Genomic DNA, 20,683 nt, shown 5'->3' with positions numbered 1-20,683 from the left:
CTGTCACGTTCAATTTTCCTGAACACCGAGTTCTTAGCTGTATATTGATGTATGACTATTATATATATATGACTGTTGTATGTATATATATTCAGTTCACAATTTTCATTTGCTCTTCTTTACAAATTTGATTTCTTTGCTGCATTTTATGATGGCTGCTTTACAATCATCAAATAATTCTAATATCTCTGTCATCTCAGTGCTGGTATCTATCAACTATCCTCAAGGTCTTCCTTATTCTTGGTTTGATGACTGATTTTCAACGGAGACTTGGACGTTCTGGGGCATGACGTTGGGAGATTCTGGTTCTTATTTCAATCTCTGGCTGGAACTGGTCTCCTCCGATGGCGGTTTGGCAGTGTCAGGCAGCAAAACGTCATTATCTATCAAACTCTTCTTCCAGAACTCACTCTTGGGTCGGTAACAAGACGTTAGGGCACAGGAGAAGTGCACAGCTGCTCTTGGCAGGTGATACGGCGTGGTTCAGGCTTCTGCTCTACTTGTCGAGGCCAAGCAATGGCTGCCCGCTGTGCTCTGAGACCCCCTCTGATTTGGGCTACCTGGAAGACTGCGGCCATGACCAGGGGGAGTTCCGCCCATCACCTTCGGAATGCCCCCTCCCCACGCCAAAGCTGACCTCAAGCAAAGGACAACCTGCTTTACAGAAGGATAGCAAACCCACTGGATACATATCCATCTTATTTTTAAACTATATTTTATTTTTCAGTTTATTTGTATTTATTTGGTAAAAACAGGGCTTCCCAGGTGGTGCTAGTTGTAAGTCTATGTGGGCATCTGACCCCCTGTTGCCTAGGAAATCAGGAGTGATGGGGTGGCAGGGAATTCTCTTATCAAAGTACACCAGGCAGCCAAAGTATAAAACAAGACTCCACCACTCTCTCAACCTGTGACCATGAGCAAATAACCTTTCCTGACCTGTTACTTCATGTGAAGTGACATCATGTGTGTGTCCTAAAGCTGATTTGCAAGAGTGTCCTTCTTGGTACCAGTCACTATAGCTGGTAAAAGCACAGAAATGGAAACTTCAAACCTTACCAAACCAAACCACAAATATACTTGTTATAACATAGCAATTACACATACTTTTCAAAAGGAATGTCTAAGTAGCCAGCCTTTATCTTCCAAGGCATTGTTAGATATTGATGGGCTATTTGTGTAATTTTCTGCCCCCATTTTTTCCAATTGACTTGATTTTAGATTAACTAGAAAATGAATCAGACACTTTTAAAGAAGGGGAACCTTAAAACAATCAACAAATATTTTTAATGTAAAAGATAGGATAAGGAATAAGTCTGAAGCGATTGGTGAGATGAGGTCTCCCTATGTGGCTGTCATTCATGGTCTTCGCTGCTGTTTTGACATATAACAGATTCTGCCAGGAGTCTCTGGGCATCTGTGTCTGCCTCTAGCCTCTTCTACTATTCCACGCTTGCATTGTGCAATCCTAGTCCCCAGTGGACAAGTCACAGATCGGTACCCCCAGCCTTTGCCCAGGATTCACGTCTCCCACATAGTATCTGTGCTTCCCACACTCCATCCTAGATGGCTTAGCATGCAGAGATACAGAAGGAGTCACTTGGCTGCCTTGGTTTGGCAGCTTCCCTGCATCTCCAGCATCTTTATAACAACATTGTGCAGCGGCTCAGCTGTGTGACCTGGATGTTCTGTGCTCTGCTCCCTGGGACAGCCATTTCCTGAATACCCACCATATGCCAGGAGACAGACGAGGTCTTTATATTAATGGTCTCCTTCAGTTCTCACAAAAACTCTATCAGGCACCAATCCATTTTACAAATGAGAAAACCAAGGCTTAAAGAGTCTAGGATTTGGCTCCAGATCATATACCTCATAACTGGGACAACTAGGGTTTTCATCCAGAGCTTTCTGCTTCCACAGCTTCCGGTCTGCCTCTATCTCCCCCAATGTCTCCCATACCTCACTGTTTCCAGAGCCTGGAGGGCAGAGGTATTGCTCTGAGGAAATGCCTCCACCATGGCAGCAAGCACAAGACCCGTGCTGCTTCTCTCTAAGTCAGAGCCCATGTTCCATATGTGTCCAACGTGGAGAGCACGGATCTGACCAGCCACACTGGCTCCGATTCCCCCTGGGGACCAGGGCAGTAATGGTGAACCCCGGGGCTCTGGGGTTTTGCCACTGCAGACACTGAGTTCAGAGCCAGCCACCATGACGTGAAAGGGCCAGGCTGATGATCTGGGGCTCTTCCCAAGAAGGACAATGCTTCAGCTGTCCAGAAAACAAGCCGGTGAGACTCAGATACAAGGGTCTTCAAGAAACAACAGATTCTAATGGGACTCCCCTGGTTTTCCAGTGGCTAAAACGCCACGCTCCCAATGCAGGGGGCCTGGGTTCAATCCCTGGTCAGGGAACTACATGGCACACGCCAAAACTAAGAGTTCACACGCTGCAACTAAAGACCCTCCACATCGCAGCGAAGACTGAGGGTTCCGAGTATGGAGACCAGGACCCGGCACAACCAAATAAAACTAACCAAGAGAGAAATACATATACATACAAAGGAAAAACAGACTCTCCGAGGGAGGGCCACTTGCTCTGTGGATTCTCTTCTCGCACAGGCCTTCCTGCTTCTCTGGCCCACACCTGAAGCCACCAAACACAGTTCAGTCCCTTCAAAGAACAACAGTGTTCAGACGCTCAGTCGTGTCTGACTCTTTGCAACCCCATGGACTGTAGTCCGCCAGGCTCCTCCGTCCATGGGGTTCTCCAGGCAAGAATACTGGAGTGGGTTGCCATTTCCTTCTCCGGGGGAGCTTCCCGACCCAGGGACTGAACATCTGGCATCGTCTGCATTGGCCGGGGGATTCTTTCCCACTGGCACCACCTGGGAGGCCAAGAGCGCATGCCATGAAGCAGCTGAGCCTCTGCACCGTGCTTCAGAGCCACGGCCCAGGAGCTGCAGCTGCTGAGCCCAGGTGCCGCAACTCATGCAGCTGGCGCGCCCGAGAGCCTGCGCGCTGTGATAACAGAAGCCGCTGCGACGCAAGGCCCGCACGCTGCAATGAAGAGCAGTCCCGGCTCACTGCAACAACAGAAAGCCCACACGGCCATGAAGACCCAGCCCAGCCAAAAATAAATTAAAAGAGAAGAGTTCACTCCCTCTATAGGCAAACATTCTCTCAGGAGTCAGAGTGGTAGGCCTGTAACAGCTAATTTGCCACCTGAGCCCCAAATGCCAGGTTGGTGATCAACCTAAAGAGAGACATACCTGAAGCCTTTGCATGGAGCGTAATTGCGCAGTGTGCTCTGCTTCTAGCTCTGTCAATTGACCTAGGAAAGGGGAGCGCTGCTCCTGTTTCTAATGACCACTGGCCAGGTCCTCTAGGCGGGACCAGACCTTAGCTTTTCAGTCCCCAGAACATATATTCTCATGGTTGCTGTAGCCAAATTTCATTAGCATGGAACGAAATTCTGTGGTTCCATTAAATAATCATGACTTCAGCTTAATATTTTCCCTAAATCAATGTAAAGTTTATTTATGCTGATTACTTCTTCATCTGATAAAAACATTCAGCATTGTCTGAAATGTTAGAATCTTAAATCGCCTTCCTTACCAAACAACAACAAAAGTGCCTTTGTTTAGCCCAACTAGAGAGTTTATTTAGATGAGAGACAAATTTACCTTCATAGTGTTGTTCTTCCTATTGCGATGTTTCTCGACCAAAGAGTACACAATTCCATTATTTTCTAAGTGCTATTGACAAAGCCCATTTCAGAGAAGGAGTGGGACTCTGCTGACGTGATGACCTCCTTACCTCTACAATGTTAACATCAAGTGAGTTTGGCAGAGTATTTATAAATATGATTATTACTGTGTGTTCTTAGAAATAAAAAGCAATTTCTTTATAACTCTGGTATTTTCTAAAACCAAGTCTGCTTAATCATCATTACCTAAATCAAGAACGCTGAGACAGAAGTATCAACTTTAACCACTTAATAAGAACTTCTGACATTTATTCATACTGCTACTGATTCATAAGAGGAAAAGTTTAAAAAGAAGACAAGTGCATATAGCCTTCCCTTTAGAATACAGGAAACCATATAAAAGTATTGGCAATGGAATTAAAGTAACCACAAGGCCGCCCTTGGTAGCACTGTCTACAAAGACATTTACATGAAACGAGAAAGAATATTAAATTAGGTGGTTAAAATAAAACTTCACTATTAGCTTCACACGTTTTCATACATGAGATTATGGCATTTAAATCAGCTTTAATTTGTAAGTACAGACACAAAGAAGTGTGAACATACCCAAGAAGGAATAATTTTCATTCAGACTAATTTTGTTTTTTCAAGAAGCGGAAGCTCCACAAACTGCCGGAGCTAAATATACAGCAAGAGTCCAAAGTTATTATGCAGAAATTCTGTGTCCATGAGTCCTGGAATTTTGGATTTCATCAGCCAAAGGATTTCAGAAGCAATTTGGGAGGACTTCTAGTTAAGATGTAAAAAGATTCAAGAGAACTTAGCTCTCATGGTGACAACCATAAGTTGAACCCAACGTTTAATCAAAGATTTCTGAGACGCTGTTCAACATCCTTCCAACTCAGCTGCTGCTAAGATCAAAAGATAGTATGGGAATGTGGTGGGGGTTGGGCTAGGCACAGTGACCTCAATCTAATTAAAGCAGCTTCTGCTCAACTTGACTCTAGGTGGAATCCTAGGGATCAGTCTCCCACCCTAACCACTGCTGCTGCTGCTGCTAAGTCACTTCAGTCGTGTCCGACTCTGTGAGACCCCATAGACGGCAGCCCACCAGGCTCCCCCGTCCCTGGGATTCTCCAGGCAAGAACACTGGAGTGGGTTGCCATTTCCTTCTCCAATGCATGAAAGTGAAGAGTGAAAGTGAAGTCGCTCAGTCATGTCTGACTCTTAGCGACCCCGTGATGGCAGTCCACTCCAGTGTTCTTGCCTGGAGAGTCTCAGGGACGGGGGAGCCTGGTGGGCTGTCGTCTATGGGGTCGCACAGAGTCGGACACGACTGAAGCGACTTAGCGGCAGCAGGACTGCAGCCCACCAGGCTCCTCCATCCACGGGATTTTCCAGGCAAGAGTACTGGAGTGGGGTGCCATCGCCTTCTCCGCTAGGCAAAGGAAAAGGAAATACACAAGAGAACATAAAATCTATTATACATCATGTCTGGAATATAATAAAAAGGTATAGGATCCGCAAAGAAGCTGGAAAATACAACCCTAAATAGAATTATCAGTACCATCTTTCTAGATTCCATATACATGCATTAATATACGATATTTGTTTTTCTCTTTCTGACTGATTTCACTCTGTAAATTAGGTTCCATCTCATTATAACTGACTCAAATGTGTTCTTTTTTTATGGCTGAGTAATATCTGCAGGGCAGCAATGAAGACACAGACATGGAGAGCAGACTGTGGACACAGTGGGGGAAGCAGAGGGGAGATGAATGGAGAGGGCAGCACAGAAGCGTATACGTTATCACATGCAAAAGAGAAAGCCGGTGGGAATTGGCTCTATGAGTAGGGAGCTCAAACCCAGCACTCTGTAACAACCTAGAGGGATGGGATGGAGCGGGAGGGATGCTCAAGAGGGAGGAGACATATATATACCTATGACTGATTCACGCTGATGTATGGCAGAAAGCGACACAATATTGTAAAGCAATTACCCTCCAACTAAAAATAAACAAATTAAGATATATATAAAATTTTATATATATAGATAAAACCCCAAATCCAGAGAAAGCACAATTGGTAAAAGCAGACCAGTTATTAGAATCAGCAAATTGTTTTCTAAACAGTCATTATACGTACTTGGGCTTCCCAGGTGGCACTAGTAGTATAGAACCTACTTGCCAATGCAGGAAACATAAGAGGTGTGGGTTTGATCCCTGGGCCCGTAAGATCCCCTGGAGAAGGAAATCACAACCCAGTCCAGTATCTGTGCCTGGGAAATCCCTGGACAGAGGAGCCTGGTGGGCTACAGTCCATGAGGTCACAAAAGAGTCGGACATGACTGAGCAACTAAACAACAGCAACCAGTTTACTGGATTTTCACAAACACACTCCTGTAGCCATACCTAGATTAGGAAAGAGAAAACTCTACTCCAAGAGGCCTTGCCTAAAGTCACCCCGACTCGAGCTGCCTGGTGTTTCTCACGCTGTCTCAGCAGCAGCCGATGTGGTGAGCAGAATTAATACCTGTCGGTCTGAGGCATTAATCTGTGATGCGAATGACCAGCTGTCCAGGGAAGGAGGAGCCTGAGGGATTTCGGTGTTCTGTAGACCGACGGGTGCTGACAAGCGAGTTCTGTCCCTTCTCTGTCCCTCAAAACGGGGATATCCCTCCTAGCTGGCTTTGTGTGGTTTACTGAGTACCAAGGACTTTGACTTATCCAGAGGAAGGAAGAAGTGGAACAAGACCCAGCAGTATCTAGTCTCTAAAATTAAAGGAAAAGGGCAATTTCCCATCAGACAAAGAAAAATTACACATGTTATTTTGCTAGAAGTATTGATTTCTAGCTAGACTATTAATTTCCTCCAAAGTGGATACACTGGGCATCATTTCTATTTCCAGGTCAGTAATTCATTTAAATTTTGTTATTATGAAATCATAATAAAACCCACCTTCTCCTTAACTGTGACTCGGGTCTGCCCCATCTGTTTGACTCAATTGAATTCTACCTTCTGGAAGGTCTTTTTAAAATGTAACACAGCTACTCTTAGGAACAGATCTCACCAATAGGAAACTTTCACTGGGCATGCAGGAGTGAGGGGATGACCTCAAATATTCATGGAGAAGGACACTCCAATCAGCCAGTACTCAGGCGTCTCTCCAAGGAGCCCAGGATAATGCAACTGCTAGAAAAACTCAGAGGCTGGAGCTCAGCAAAACAAGTTACTCTCCCCTGTGGTTATAACAAGTCATCCTTCAGTGAGTGAAACAGAATGAGCATGGCTCTCCCAGATATACAAAGCAGTACTGTGAGGCGTAGCACGAGAGTCGACCAGATGGCTGCCATGCAGAACCCAGGTTGCAGAGGTGGTGACCTCAGGGTCTGTTTTACTGGCCAAACTGAAGAAATACATCCCACTTGTATTTTCTTAACCCCTGTTTGAATGGCCTGCATTGATAGGTTCAACAGTGTATTTTATGCCACTGAAGAGATAAAGGGAAGGGGGAAGGAAAAGAGAGTTTTCTCCCTGTCTTAGTGGACTCTGTTAAGACTGATATGTTTTTTATCTGTTTAGTTTGAGAGTTTTGGGCTCTGGAAATAGAGGCTAGACCAGGATACATCAATATTTTGGATCTTGTCATCTCCTGGAGGTGAATCAGTGGTCTTACAGTGGTAAAAGGGAAGTTAAAGCCAGTTCTGGGGGTATTTTCAAACCAAAGTAGATTTTAAAATTGATGTAATTGCATTCCCTATAAAACCACTCCATTGTGATATCATTTCAATGACACCCTGGCTCCTTGACCAAGGACTCACCATCAGGAACCATCCCTCCCCACTCTGATGGAACGGGTATTTGTGGCTTCTGTTCATACCAGCTTCTCCACTCAGCCTGGAGGACACAGCCAAGTGTTCTCAAAACCTCATCACTGACTTGCAGCCAAGTTAGAGAGACCTTACTAGGTGGGTGGAATGGGGATGGGGGAACCAGAGATCTTTTCCCAAGTTCCGTACAAAAACAAAAGAGAGAGAGAGAGAGAGAGAGAGAGAATCTGTAGGTGAAGCCAAGGGACAGAGAAAGTCTTCCTCCCTTTCCCAATCCAGTGAATGTTTGCAATACCCTTTGCCTAAAGTCTCAGTTCATGTTGCATTTGGTTCCAATATCTGAACATTTGTTAAGCTGCCTTGATCCAGGTGTTTGGAGAAATGGAAATAGAAGGATAGGAAATCTGCACGGCCATTTAAATGAGAAACAGTTAATGCAGCATGGAAGACAGCCAACGCTGTTGGTAGGAAGAGAAGCGCACTGTTTCTAAGCCTCAGGGGTATGAGCACAGGGTACCTGCTCTTGAAGTAGGGAGAAGGGTTAATATCCCAAAACTACCTTTCCATCTTGGAACTCTCCTCCAAGTTTTTCTTCCCGTTTTCTCTCTTTCACTCCAAGTCTTTATGGCACAGGGCAACAACTGTGCATTTATATTTTGCACATAGTTCAAAATAGTAAATAAGGAGCATCCACCCTCTAAATTCGAAGGAGCCAAGTGGCATCCTAGTTTGGGGTTTGGTATCTGCCACTCTGCACATTCTTACTCCAAGCTCATTTCCTAAGAATAAATTGATGTGTTAGTGGCTTCAACTCAGGGCTACTTCATCAACTCAGAGCTACCTAAATCTGTCAGTCAACAGGCTTGGATGTTTTTCCTCCTTAATGATCCAGCTGGGAAGCCCAGTAAAGAACTGGCCTGCCAGTGCAGGACCCTGGGGGTACGTGGGTTTGATTCCTGGGTTCCCGACCCACTGTAGTATTCTTGTCTGGGACAATGCCACGGACAGCGAAGCGTGGCAGGCTATCGCCCAGGGATCACACAGAGCTGGACATGACTGAAGTGACTGAACATGTGCGCATGCAGCTATCTGATGGACTAAACTGAGCCTAAGACCCAAATCTTAATGGTTGTTTTAGACTTGAGCAAGTATAGCAGAAGAGCCAAGATCACTTGCCATCAACAGGCTCCCCCTGCCCCCCTGCTGTGGCTGAGTATCCCAGCAGTTCTCATGCCAGGAGGGAAAGAAAGATTCCTTTTACTGGGGTAGACTAAGGCTGTTAAGTGCTGGGTCCACCTCTGTGTCACTTGCTGTTGAGGGTACAGAACATGACTTGGGCTGGTGCTGGTAATCTGGGTTTCACCCTAACACACCAAAATGCAAATGATCGGTCTGGAGGCATGAGAGAAGGACTCGGGTGGGAAGAGGGGCCAGTCATCCGCTGCTCTAACAGGAACAGGGCACTTAGGAAGGAAATGGTTGGGCAGGACTCAAGCCGGCCATCAAGGCAACATCTGGGTGAAGGCGTAACAGCTGTGGGTACCGTGTGATCAAATGCTGTGGAGATGTCACGACTGCTTGGCTGCGGTCATGATCAGTATTTATTTTCTTTCTTCCTGAATGAGTTTTGGGTTTTTAGCTGGGTTTCCCTTACAGGCAGCCTCCTGTGCCCTCTGGGAGGTGGAGAGGAGTGCCCCTCCTCATTGCTGTGCTGAGTTACACAGCCCACCCTCACTTCCCTGAAGGTCCCTTAAAACCCCCTTTCTCACACGGTTCCATGATTTGGGCTCAGGGCAGGAAGCATAACCTGATTCAACATTTTTGTAAGTATTATTTTCACCATGTTGAATAGTGTCTTTTTTGATCTGCAGGCCACAGCTGGGTTGTGGTTCTCTCGACCCACACAGACTGAAACGCTTCCTCCCACGAGGATTTCCGAGTGAGAGCTGACCACACGTCCACGTACATGCTTCTCTGAACATCAGCAAGAGCCACTGTTCCCAAACCAGTGGGCTCGGACAGAGCAAGACTGCTGTGCCTGGGAGTTTAGGGAGCAAACACTCCAAAGAGAAACACGAGCCAGCTCGAAAACTTAGTTTCCTTTAAGGGCTGGTGTAAAATAAGGTGGAGGGCTCAAGGCCAAATATTCCTTTCTATTAAAATACATCATTTTACAGAGTGAAGGAAGTCAGAAAGAGAAAAATAAATATTGCATATTAATGCATATATATGCAATCTAGAAAGATGGTACTGATGAACCTTTGTGCAGGGCAGCAATGCTCAGTGGTAAAGAAACTGCCTGCCAAGCAGGAGACCCAGGTTTGATCCCTGGGTCAGGAAGATCCCCTGAAGAAGTATCTGGAAACCCACTCCAGGATTCTTGCCTGGGAAATCCCATGGACAGAAGAACCCGGCCGGCTACAATCCATGGGGTTGCAGAGTCGGAACGACTTAGCGACTAAACAACAACAACGGAGACGCAGACATAGAGAACAGACTTGCGGATACAGGGGGAAAGGAGAGGGTAGGACGAGCAGAGAGAGCAGGGTGAGATGAGCGGAAAGAGTAGGGTGAGAACATACACTCTACCGCGTGCAAAACAGACAGCCAGGGGGAGTCTGCTCAAAGAGCGCAAACTGGGGCTCTGTGACAGCCTGGAGGGGTGGGATGGGAGGCAGGTTCAGGCGGGAGGGGAAGTATGTCTGCCTATGGCTGAGTCTTGTTGCTGTACGGCAGAAACCAACACAATATTGTAAAACAATGATCTTTCAATTAAAAGTGCTTTTAAAATTAAAAAATTAATAATAATAAAAAAGAAGACACAGACACCTGTATTCGGGAAAACATACACACAAAACTTCGTCATTTTATAAAGCTGAAGTTTTCGTTGCGTTTCATCTGTTTTTAAGCAACATGAAGTTGGTTTTAGCGGAGATACACGATTGGTAACTTATTTTGGAAGATTTTCCCTCCTGAAAATGAGAGTTAGCTGGTAGTTCCTCCTTAATGCTGATAATTATCTAAAGCAAAATTAGTACAAGCATCGAGGTTAATGAAAACTGAAATGGGATAAGGCCCGGACACTAAGTTTTCCATGAACAAAGCACACAATTGTTCCAGACACTTAAGTACTTAATGGCAAGTGCAGAGCTCTTTTCCTGAGGGCCTTGTTATGATGGAGCCCTGAGGGCACCATCACTAGACGCCTTTGAGCCAAGGTCCCTCAATGAGGCACAAAGGTGGAACCACCCCATTCTACAGTTCAGGCCTGGGAAGCTTCACCTTCCCCTCTCACTACCCCAATCACAAATCAGCCTCAGCTTCCCCATCCCTACAGAGGATTAGCAGCTATTCACACGAAAGCATGTGACTAGGGGATTACACTGGCTCATGAAAGTGGACCATTTCACACCAGTCAGAAGGGCTGCGATCCAAAAGTCTTCAAGCAATAAATGCTGGAGAGGGTGTGGAGAAAAGGGAACCCTCTTACACTGTTGGTGGGAATGCAAACTAGTACAGCCACTATGGAGAACAGTGTGGAGATTCCTTAAAAAACTGGAAATAGAACTGCCATATGACCCAGCAATCCCACTGCTGGGCATACACACCGAGGAAACAAGAACTGAAAGAGACGCGTGTACCCCAATGTTCATCACAGCACTGTTTACAATAGCCAGGACATGGAAGCAACCTAGATGTCCATCAGCAGATGAATGGATAAGAAAGCTGTGGTACATATACACAGTGGAGTATTACTCAGCCATTAAAAAGAATACATTTGAATCAGTTCTAATGAGGTGGATGAAACTGGAGCTGATTATACAGAGTGAAGTAAGCCAGAAAGAAAAACACCAATACAGTATACCAACACATATATATGGAATTTAGAAAGATGGCAATGATGACCCTGTATGCAAGACAGCAAAAGAGACACAGATGTATAGAACAGACTTTTAGACTCTGTGGGAGAGGGAGAGGGTGGGATGATTTGGGAGAATGGCACTGAAACATGTATACTATCATGTAAGAAACGAATTGCCAGTCTATGTTCGATGCAGGATACAGGATGCTTGGGGCTGGTGCATGGGGATGACCCAGAGAGATGATATGGGGTGGGAGGTGGGAGGGGGCTTCAGGATTGGGAACTCATGTACACCCATGGCGGATTCATGTCAATGTATGGCAAACCCAATACAGTACTGTAAAGTAAAATAAAGTAAAAATTAAAATTAAAAAAAAAAAAAAGAAAGTGGACCAACTCTGCTAACACTGATGCTCCAGACAAAAGAGAGCAGGTACGTATCACAGCCAGGAAAGGCTTGGGAGGTTGGCTCGGTTTTTCTTTTTTTTTAAATAAGTAATTTTTATTGGAGTATAGTGCTCCTGCTCAGTCACTTCTGTCGTGCCCAGCTCTTTGCAACCCCGTGGACTATAGCCCAGGTGGCGCCAGGGGTAAAGAATCTGCCTGCCAATGAAGGAGATACAAGAGACACAGGTTCGAGCCCTGGGTCAGGAAGCTCCCCTGGAGAAGGAAATGGCAACCCACTCCAGCATTCTTGCCTGGGAAATTCCATGGACAGAGAAGCCTGACGGGATATAGTCCATGGGGTCCCAAAAGAGTCAGACAGGACTTAGCGACTAAACAACAAGAGTTAACTAATGCAGCCTTTATTCAGATTTATCAGTTTTTCTATGAACATCCTCCTCCTGTCCTAGGACGCCATCCAGGTGCCACACTGCATTCACTCACCACGGCTCCTTCTTCGTCTGGCTGCAGATGCTTTCTCAGCCCCTCCTTGTGTTTCACCGACTGACAGTTTGAAGAGCACCAGTCTGGTTCTGTGTGGACCATCCCTCAGTTTGGTTTTGTGTGACATGTTTTTTCATGACTGGACTGGGGCCGTGGGTTCTGGCAAGAGAGAAGTGCTCTTCTCATCCTATCGTATCAGAGGTCCCCATCACCAACATGACTTACTACTGATGATATTAACCCTAATCACGTGGTTAACGTGGGATCTACGGATTTCTCCACTGTAAAGAAACTCTTTTCCATTTCCAAACTTGATTCTTTAAAATCGAAGGAAGTTTCTAAGTCCAACTCACTATCAAGGGAAGGAAAATGAAGCTGCGGAAGGGGCCACTATCATTTGGAATTCTTTAAGGAAGACTTGGGGCTTCCCTGGTGGCTCAGAAGGTAAAGAGTCCACCTGCAATGCAGGAGACTGAGGTTCGATCCCTGGGTCGGGAAGATCCCCTGGAGGAGGGCATGGAGACCCACTCTACTTCTTGCCTGGAGAATCCTGTGGACAGAGGAGCCTGGCAGGCTACAGTCCATGAGGCCACAAAGAGTCAGACATGACTGAGTGACTAACACTTTTACTTTATCTCTTTTTCCCATTTATATTACTTGTTTAACTATTTGCTTACATGATTACTGGCTTGTGTTTAGTTACTTTATACTTTGGGTTATAATCCAAAACTACACTATCTATTTTCTTGCTCTAAGTGTTGCAGCTTTGGCCCCTGGGAGCTCTTTCAGTAGGCTCTTTCCCACATCCCTTGGACATATCCCCACGTTTTTCTATTGCTTGAGACTTCAGTTAAACTGGACTTCAATTCATCTGCCCTAAGTACTCCCATTTTTATGATTTTGCTCACTTCAACAACCCCAGGCAGTGCTTTACTCAATATGCCAGCAAATTTGGAAAACTCAGCAGTGGCCATAAGACTGGAAAAGCTCACTTTTCATTCCAATCCCAAAGAAAGGCAATGCCAAAGAATGTTTAAACTACAGCACAATTGCTCTCATCTCTCACGCTAGCAAAGTAACACTCAAAATTCTCCAAGCCAGGCTTCAACAGTACCTGAACTGAGAACCTCCAGATGTTCAAGCTGGATTTAGAAAAGGCAGAGGAACCAGAGATTAAATTGTCAACATCCACTGGATCATAGAAAAAGCAAGAGAATTCTAGAAAAACATCTACTTTTGCTTCACTGACTAAGCTTTGACTGGGTGGATCACAAAACAATTGTGGGAAATTCTTCAAGAGATGAGAATACCAGACCACCTTACCTGCCTCCTGAGAAATCTGTGCACAGGTCAAGAAGCAACAGTTACAACTGGACATGGAACAATGGACTGGTTCCAAATTGGGAAGGGAGTATGTCAAGGCTGCATATTGTCACCTTGCTTATTCAACTTATATGCAGAATACATCATGCGAAATGCCAGGTTGGATGAAGCACAAGCTGGAACCAAGATTGCTGGGAGAAATATCAATAACTCAGATATGTAGATGACACCAGCCTTATGGCAGAAAGCAAAGAGGACCTAAAGAGCCTCTTGATGAAAGAGAAAGAGGAGAGTGAAAAAGCTGGCTTAAAACTCAACATTCAGAAAATGAGGATCATGGCATCTGGGCCCATCCCTTCATGGCAAGTAGATGAGGAAACAATGGAAACAGCGACAGACTTTATTTTCTTTGGCTCCAAATCACTACAGATGGTGACTGCAGCCATGAAATGAAAAGACACTTACTTCTTGGAAGAAAAGCTATGACAAACCTAGACAGCATATTAAAAAGCAGAGACATTACTTTGCCAACAAAGGTCTATCTAGTCAAACCTATGGTTTTTCCAGTAGTCATGTATGGATGTGAGAGTTGGACCATAAAGAAGGTTGAGCACTGAAGAATTAATGCTTTTGCACTGTGGTGTTGGAGAAGACTCTTGAGAGTCCCTTGGACAGCAAGGAGATCTAATCAGTCCATCCTAAAGGAGATCAATCCTGATTATTCATTGGAAGGACTGATGTTGAAGCTGAAGCTCAATACTTTGGCCACCTGATGCAAAGAGCTGACTCTTTGGAAAAGACCCTGATGCTGGGAAAGATTGAAGGCGGGAGGAGAGGAGGACAACAGAGGATGAGATGGCTGCATGGCATCGCCAACACAATGGACGTGAGTTTGAGTAAGCTCCAGAAGTTGGTGATGGACAAGGAGGCCTGGCATGCTGCAATCCATGGGGTTGCAGAGTCGGACATGACTGAGCAACCTGAGCAACAACAACAACCCCATCTGAAGGTTCACTTGCATTTCTTCCTCCCCATTTGAATCTCTCCCTCCACTGTGAATTTTCCCCTCTTCAAGGCTGAGCAAAGAACACCATTAATTCCTAGTGTTAGCCTCTCAGTTGTGTCCCACTCTTTGCAACCCCATGGTCTGTAGCCCACCAGGTTCCTCTGTCCATGATATTCTCCAGGCAAGAGTACTGGAGTGGGTTACCATTCCCTTCTCCAGGGGATTTTCCCAACCCCAGGGATCAAACCCCGGTCTTCTGTATACAGGCAGATTCTTTATACTGTCTGAGCCCCCAGGAAAGCCCATTAACTCCTAAGTGTCCAGTGAACTCAAATTATTCTTGTGGTCAAGTTCATTAAAGAGCTCCATTTTCTTGTGTTATTTGTGTTAATAAAGGCAGTTTTGTGTCCCCAGCTATAATAGGTTCCCTTGAATACAGAGACTGACAATATACTTGTGTGTATTTTTCAGCGTCTAACAGGGGGCCTCAGAGAAGGCAATGGCACCCCACTCCGCTACTCTTGCCTGGAGAATCCCAGGGATGGGGGAGCCTGGCGGGCTGCCATCTCTGGGGTTGCACAGAGTCGGCCACGACTGAAGTGACTTAGCAGCAGCAGCAGCAATGAGGGGCCTGGAAGAAAGGGGAAATCCAGAAAATGCTTCTGGCTGATTATGCTTGTTTCATGGCCTTTTTCTAGAGCAGCATCTTGGGGATGATTTGCTGGCTTTATCTTCATTTTCAGGTGCTCTGTGGTTGTCATACTGAATTCCAATTGCAACTACTGACAAAATACCACCAGGTCTTTTTTCCAAATATAAAGAGTGACTTACTAGGCTTTGGTAAGAAGTAAGAAAATGAAAATGATTTCATACCTCTTTTTAATCTTTTTACAACACTTTCGATTCCCTCCTATCCATTACACATTAGAAGTTCATCCAACAGTGGGAGGGAGGCTCAAGAAAGAGGAGATATATGTACACTTACAGCTGACTCATGTTGTTGTTCAGCAGAAATGAATACAACATTGTAGAGCAATTATCCTTCAATTAAAAACTTTTTAAAAAAGAAAAAACTGTGAATCACTTCCTTGTCACTTAAACTCTGAAGTGTAATATGATCACGGTAGGCAATGAAAACACATATGCGAAATCCCAGAGGCATAAAAATTCATGAGTGGAAACCATCAACAAAAGATTGGCAGGAGTGTTTTCTAAAAAAGCAAAGAGCCGACAGCTGAGGTATGAAGGGTTTCTTCTGCACCCCGGGGGGATTCTTACCTGACGCCTAATCCTCATGCTGGTCATGGGAGTCAAATATTTATGTTCCAGATACCACGCTCGCTCCTGGAACACAAGCTTGGTTCCATATAGCAGACAAAACTAAGGGTTGTGGGGGGAGGAAAGAAATGGAAGAATATGTTAGAAATTGCAGAATCTAAGGAAGTGAATGAGAAAGAACATAATATACTTTCTAAAATCAGAAAAGCTAATACATACTTAATGTAAAATGGTCACATTTAAAAAATTTTTATTTTCTATGGGATATAATTGATTAACATTGATGTGTTAGTTACAGATATATAACCAAGTGATTCAGTTATGCCTAAACAAATATCCATTCTTTTTCAAACTCCTTTCCTATTTATGCTCTTACAGAATACTGAGTCTAATTTCCTGTGCTATACAGGTCCTCGTTGGTTATCTGTTTTAAAGATAGCAGTGTGTGCCTGTCCGTCCCAAACTCCCACTCTATCCCTCCCACCCAATGTTTCTCCCTAGTAACCATAAATTCACTCTCTAAGTCTGAAAATGGTCACATTCTGGACATGCAGTTTATGTTTTATGTTTTGAAACCACTCTATGGAGATATTTGAAGCATAGATAAAATTATTAAAAAATAGTGTAATCAGCTTCCATGTCTCCATCCTCCCAGTTCAACAAATATAAGCTCACAGCCAGTCTTGCTTCATCTGTAATCTCTAATTCTTTCCTATCCCAGGTTACTTAGAAGCAAGTGTTAGTCACTCAGTTGTGTCCAACTCTGTGATCCCATGAACTGTAGCCTCTCTCCATGGAATTCTCCAGGCAAGGATACTGGAGTGGGTAGCCATTCCCTTCTCTAGGTATAGAAGCAAGGTCCACTCACAACATATTTTAAAAGATAAATGTAATGTATCTGTTTGCTTTTTTCTTGATCCATGAAAGAATACTCTAAACACACATTCTGAATAATATCATCTTGATATTTTTCATTGAATATGCTGTTTGATTCAACCTTCATAAAAATAGCACTCCTCATTTGCATTTTATTTCAGTATATTTTTTCTATCATGTTTCTGAAAGCTTCACACAGACCTCCTTCATGGTATCAGTGGCATCCGGCAATAATAGATGAGTTTTACTGTATCAGCAGGTAATTATTTTATTTTATTTTACTTGGCCACACCATGCAGCATGTGGGATCTTCCCCAACCAGGGATCAAACCTGTGGCCCCTGCACTGGGTGCACAGAGTCAGCCAATGGACCGCATGGAAGTTCCGGCAAGTAGCTTCTGAATTAACTGTCCTTTTAACTTTTCACATTTAATAATTCCAAAATTATACAAAAGTAGAGTGGGGGCAGGGGGAGAAGGGGACGACAGAGGATGAGATGGCTGGATGGCACTACCAACTCGAAGGACACGGGTTTGGGTAGACTCCAGGAGCTGGTGATGGACAGGGAGGCCTGGCATGCTGCGGTTCATAGGGTCGCAAAGAGTCGGACACGACTGAGTGACTGAACTGATCTGAACTGAGAGACAATAGTATAAAGCACCTCCATGTTCATGTCATCCAGCTTTAATAGTTACTCACTCGTGGCCAGTCTTGTTTTATCTCTACCCACATCTGTTTCCCACTTTCTGTATTTCTGTGAAGTTCAGCTGTTACTGCCTCTAGGTTGGGAGGGAAGAGAGCAGGGAGGGACTACTGGATCCTGGAAGAGAGAACTCTATTCAGTGACACCTTCAGAGGAGCCGTGACCTTCATCAAGGAGCACGGAAACCCCAAGGTGATCTCACAAGAAGGCAGGCAAGGGGCAGGGATATTCCACCTTATTCTTCTCCCTGTCTCTGATCTCTAGGTGAGGCTTCCTGTTCTCAGACCCTAACTGGATCCAGAGGGCAAGAATTCCTTCCCCTGATGTAAGGTCAGTTCAGTCACTCAGTCCTATCCGACTCTTTGGGACCCCATGGACTGCAGCACGCCAGGCTTCCCTGTTCATCGCCAACTCTCGAAGATTGCTCAAACTCAAGTCCATTGAGTCAGTGATGCCATCCAACCATTTCATTCTCTCTTGTCCCCTTCTCTTCCCATCTTCAATCTTTCCCAGCATCACGGTCTTTTCCAATGAGTCAGCTCTTTGCATCAGGTGGCCAAAGTATTGAGCTTCAGCTTCAACATCAGTCCTTCCAATGAATAATCAGGATTGATCTCCTTTAGGATGGACTGATTTGATCTCCTTGCTGTCCAAGGGACTCTCAAGAGTCTTCTCCAACACCACAGTGCAAAAGCATTAATTCTTCAGTGCTCAACCTTCTTTATGGTCCAACTCTCACATCCATACATGACTACTGGAAAAACCATAGGTTTGACTAGATAGACCTTTGTTGGCAAAGTAATGTCTCTGCTTTTTAATATGCTGTCTAGGTTTGTCATAGCTTTTCTTCCAAGAAGTAAGTGTCTTTTAATTTCATGGCTGCAATCACCATCTGTAGTGATTTGGAGCCAAAGAAAATAAAGTCTGTCACTGTTTCCATTGTTTCCTCATCTATTTGCCATGAAGCGATGGGCCCAGATGCCATGATCTTCATTTCTTGAATGTTGAGGAACTGTACAAAAAAGATCTTCACGACCCAGATAGTCACGATGATGTGATCAATAATCTAGAGCCAGACATCTTGGAAAGTGAAGTCAAGTGGGCCTTAGAAAGCATCACTACGAACAAAGCTAGTGGAGGTGATGGAATTCCAGTTGAGCTCTTTCAAATCCTGAAAGATGATGCTGTGAAAGTGCTACACTCAATATGCCAGCAAGTTTGGAAAACTCAGCAGTGGCCACAGGACTGGAAAAGGTCAGTTTTCATTCCAATCCCAAAGAAAGGCAATGCCAAAGAATGCTCAAACTACTGCACAACTGCACGCATCTCACACGCTAGTAAAGTAATGCTCAACATTCTCCAAGCCAGCCTTCAGCAATACGTGAACCGTGAACTTCCTGATGTTCAAGCTGGTTTTAGAAAAGGCAGAGGAACCAGAGATCAAATTGCCAACATCCGCTGGGTCATGGAAAAAGCAAGAGAGTTCCAGAAAAACATCTATTTCTGCTTTACTGACTATGCCAAAGCCTTTGACTGTGTGGATCACAAGAAACTGGAAAATTCTGAAAGGGATGGGAATACCAGACCACCTGACCTGCCTCTTGAGAAATCTGTATGCAGGTCAGGAAGCAACAGTTAGAACTGGACATGGAACAACAGACTGGTTCCAAATAGGAAAAGGAGTACGTCAAGGCTGTATATTGTCACCCTGCTTATTTAACTTGTATGCAGAGTACATCATGAGAAACGCTGGACTGGAAGAAACACAAGCTGGAATCAAGATTGCCGGGAGAAATATCAATAACCTCAGATATGCAGATGACACCACCCTTATGGTAGAAAGTGAAGAGGAGCTAAAAAGCCTCCTGATGAAAGTGAAAGAGGAGAGCAAAAGAGTTGGCTTAAAGCTCAATGTTCAGAAAACGAAGATCATGGCATCTGCAGCCATGAAATTAAAAGATGCTTACTCCTTGGAAGAAAAGTTATGACCAACCTAGATAGCATATTCAAAAGCAGAGACATTACTTTGCCGACTAAGGTCCGCCTAGTCAAGGCTATGGTTTTTCCTGTGGTCATGTATGGATGTGAGAGTTGGACTGTGAAGAAGGCTGAGTGCCGAAGAACTGATGTGTTTGAACTGTGGTGTTGGAGAAGACTCTTGAGGGTCCCTTGGACTGCAAGGAGATCCAACCAGTCCATTCTGAAGGTGATCAATCCTGGAATTTCTTTGGAAGTAATGATGCTAAAGCTGAAGCTCCAGTACTTTGGCCACCTCATGCAAAGAGTTGACTCATTGGAAAAGACTCTGATGCTGGGAGAGATTGGGGGCAGGAGGAGAAGGGGACGACCGAGGATGAGATGGCTGGATGGCATCATGGACTCGATGGACGTGAGTCTGAGTGAACTCCGGGAGGTGGTGATGGACAGGGAGGCCTGGCGTGCTGCGATTCATGGGTCACAAAGAGTCGGACACAACAGAGCAACTGAACTGAACTGAACTGAGTTTTAAGCCAGCTTTTTCACTCTCCTCTTTCACTTTCATCAAGAGGCTCTTTAGGTCCTCTTTGCTTTCTGCCATAAGGCTGGTGTCATCTACATATCTGAGTTATTGATATTTCTCCCAGCAATCTTGATTCCAGCTTGTGCTTCATCCAACCTGGCATTTCGCATGATGTACTCTGCATATAAGTTGAATAAGCAAGGTGACAATATACAGCCTTGACATACTCCCTTCCCAATTTGGAACCAGTCCATTGTTCCATGTCCAGTTCTAACTGTTGTTTCTTGACCTGCGCACAGATTTCTCAGGAGGTAAGGTGGTCTGGTATTCCCATCTCTTGAAGAATTTCCCACAATTGTTGCAAGTGATCCACCTAGTCAAAGGATAGTCAGTGAAGCAGAAGTAGATTTTTTCTGGAATTCTCTTGCTTTTTCTATGATCCAGTGGATATTGGCAATTTAATCTCTGGTTCCTCTGCCTTTTCTAAATCCAGCTTGAATATCTGGAAGTTCTCAGTTCAGATACTGCTGAAGCCCGGCTTGGAGAATTTTGAGTGTTACTTTGCTAGCATGAGAGATGAGTGCAATTGTGCTGTAGTTTAAACATTCTTTGGCATTGCCTTTCTTTGGGATTGGAATGAAAACTGAGCTTTTCCAGTCGTATGGCCACTGCTGAGTTTTCCAAATTTGCTGGCATATTGAGTAAAGCACTTTAA

The 20,683-nt window shown here is 44.7% G+C and overlaps 1 protein-coding gene across 1 annotated transcript in view; it reads right to left on the bottom strand.

Moving 5' to 3' along the window:
- ACOXL (acyl-CoA oxidase like) overlaps positions 1 to 20,683 on the bottom strand; it is a 366,969-nt gene that overhangs the window by 9,170 nt on the left and 337,116 nt on the right. Inside the window, exon 18 of the mRNA XM_069583969.1 lies at positions 15,890 to 15,991. Within this exon, the coding sequence (XP_069440070.1) occupies positions 15,890 to 15,991 (102 nt within the window). The remainder of the gene's footprint in view (positions 1 to 15,889; positions 15,992 to 20,683) is intronic.

The sequence above is a fragment of the Ovis canadensis genome, chromosome 3, assembly GCF_042477335.2.
Source record: "Ovis canadensis isolate MfBH-ARS-UI-01 breed Bighorn chromosome 3, ARS-UI_OviCan_v2, whole genome shotgun sequence".
NCBI lineage: Eukaryota > Metazoa > Chordata > Mammalia > Artiodactyla > Bovidae > Ovis > Ovis canadensis.
This window is presented reverse-complemented; position numbering and strand designations above follow the sequence as displayed.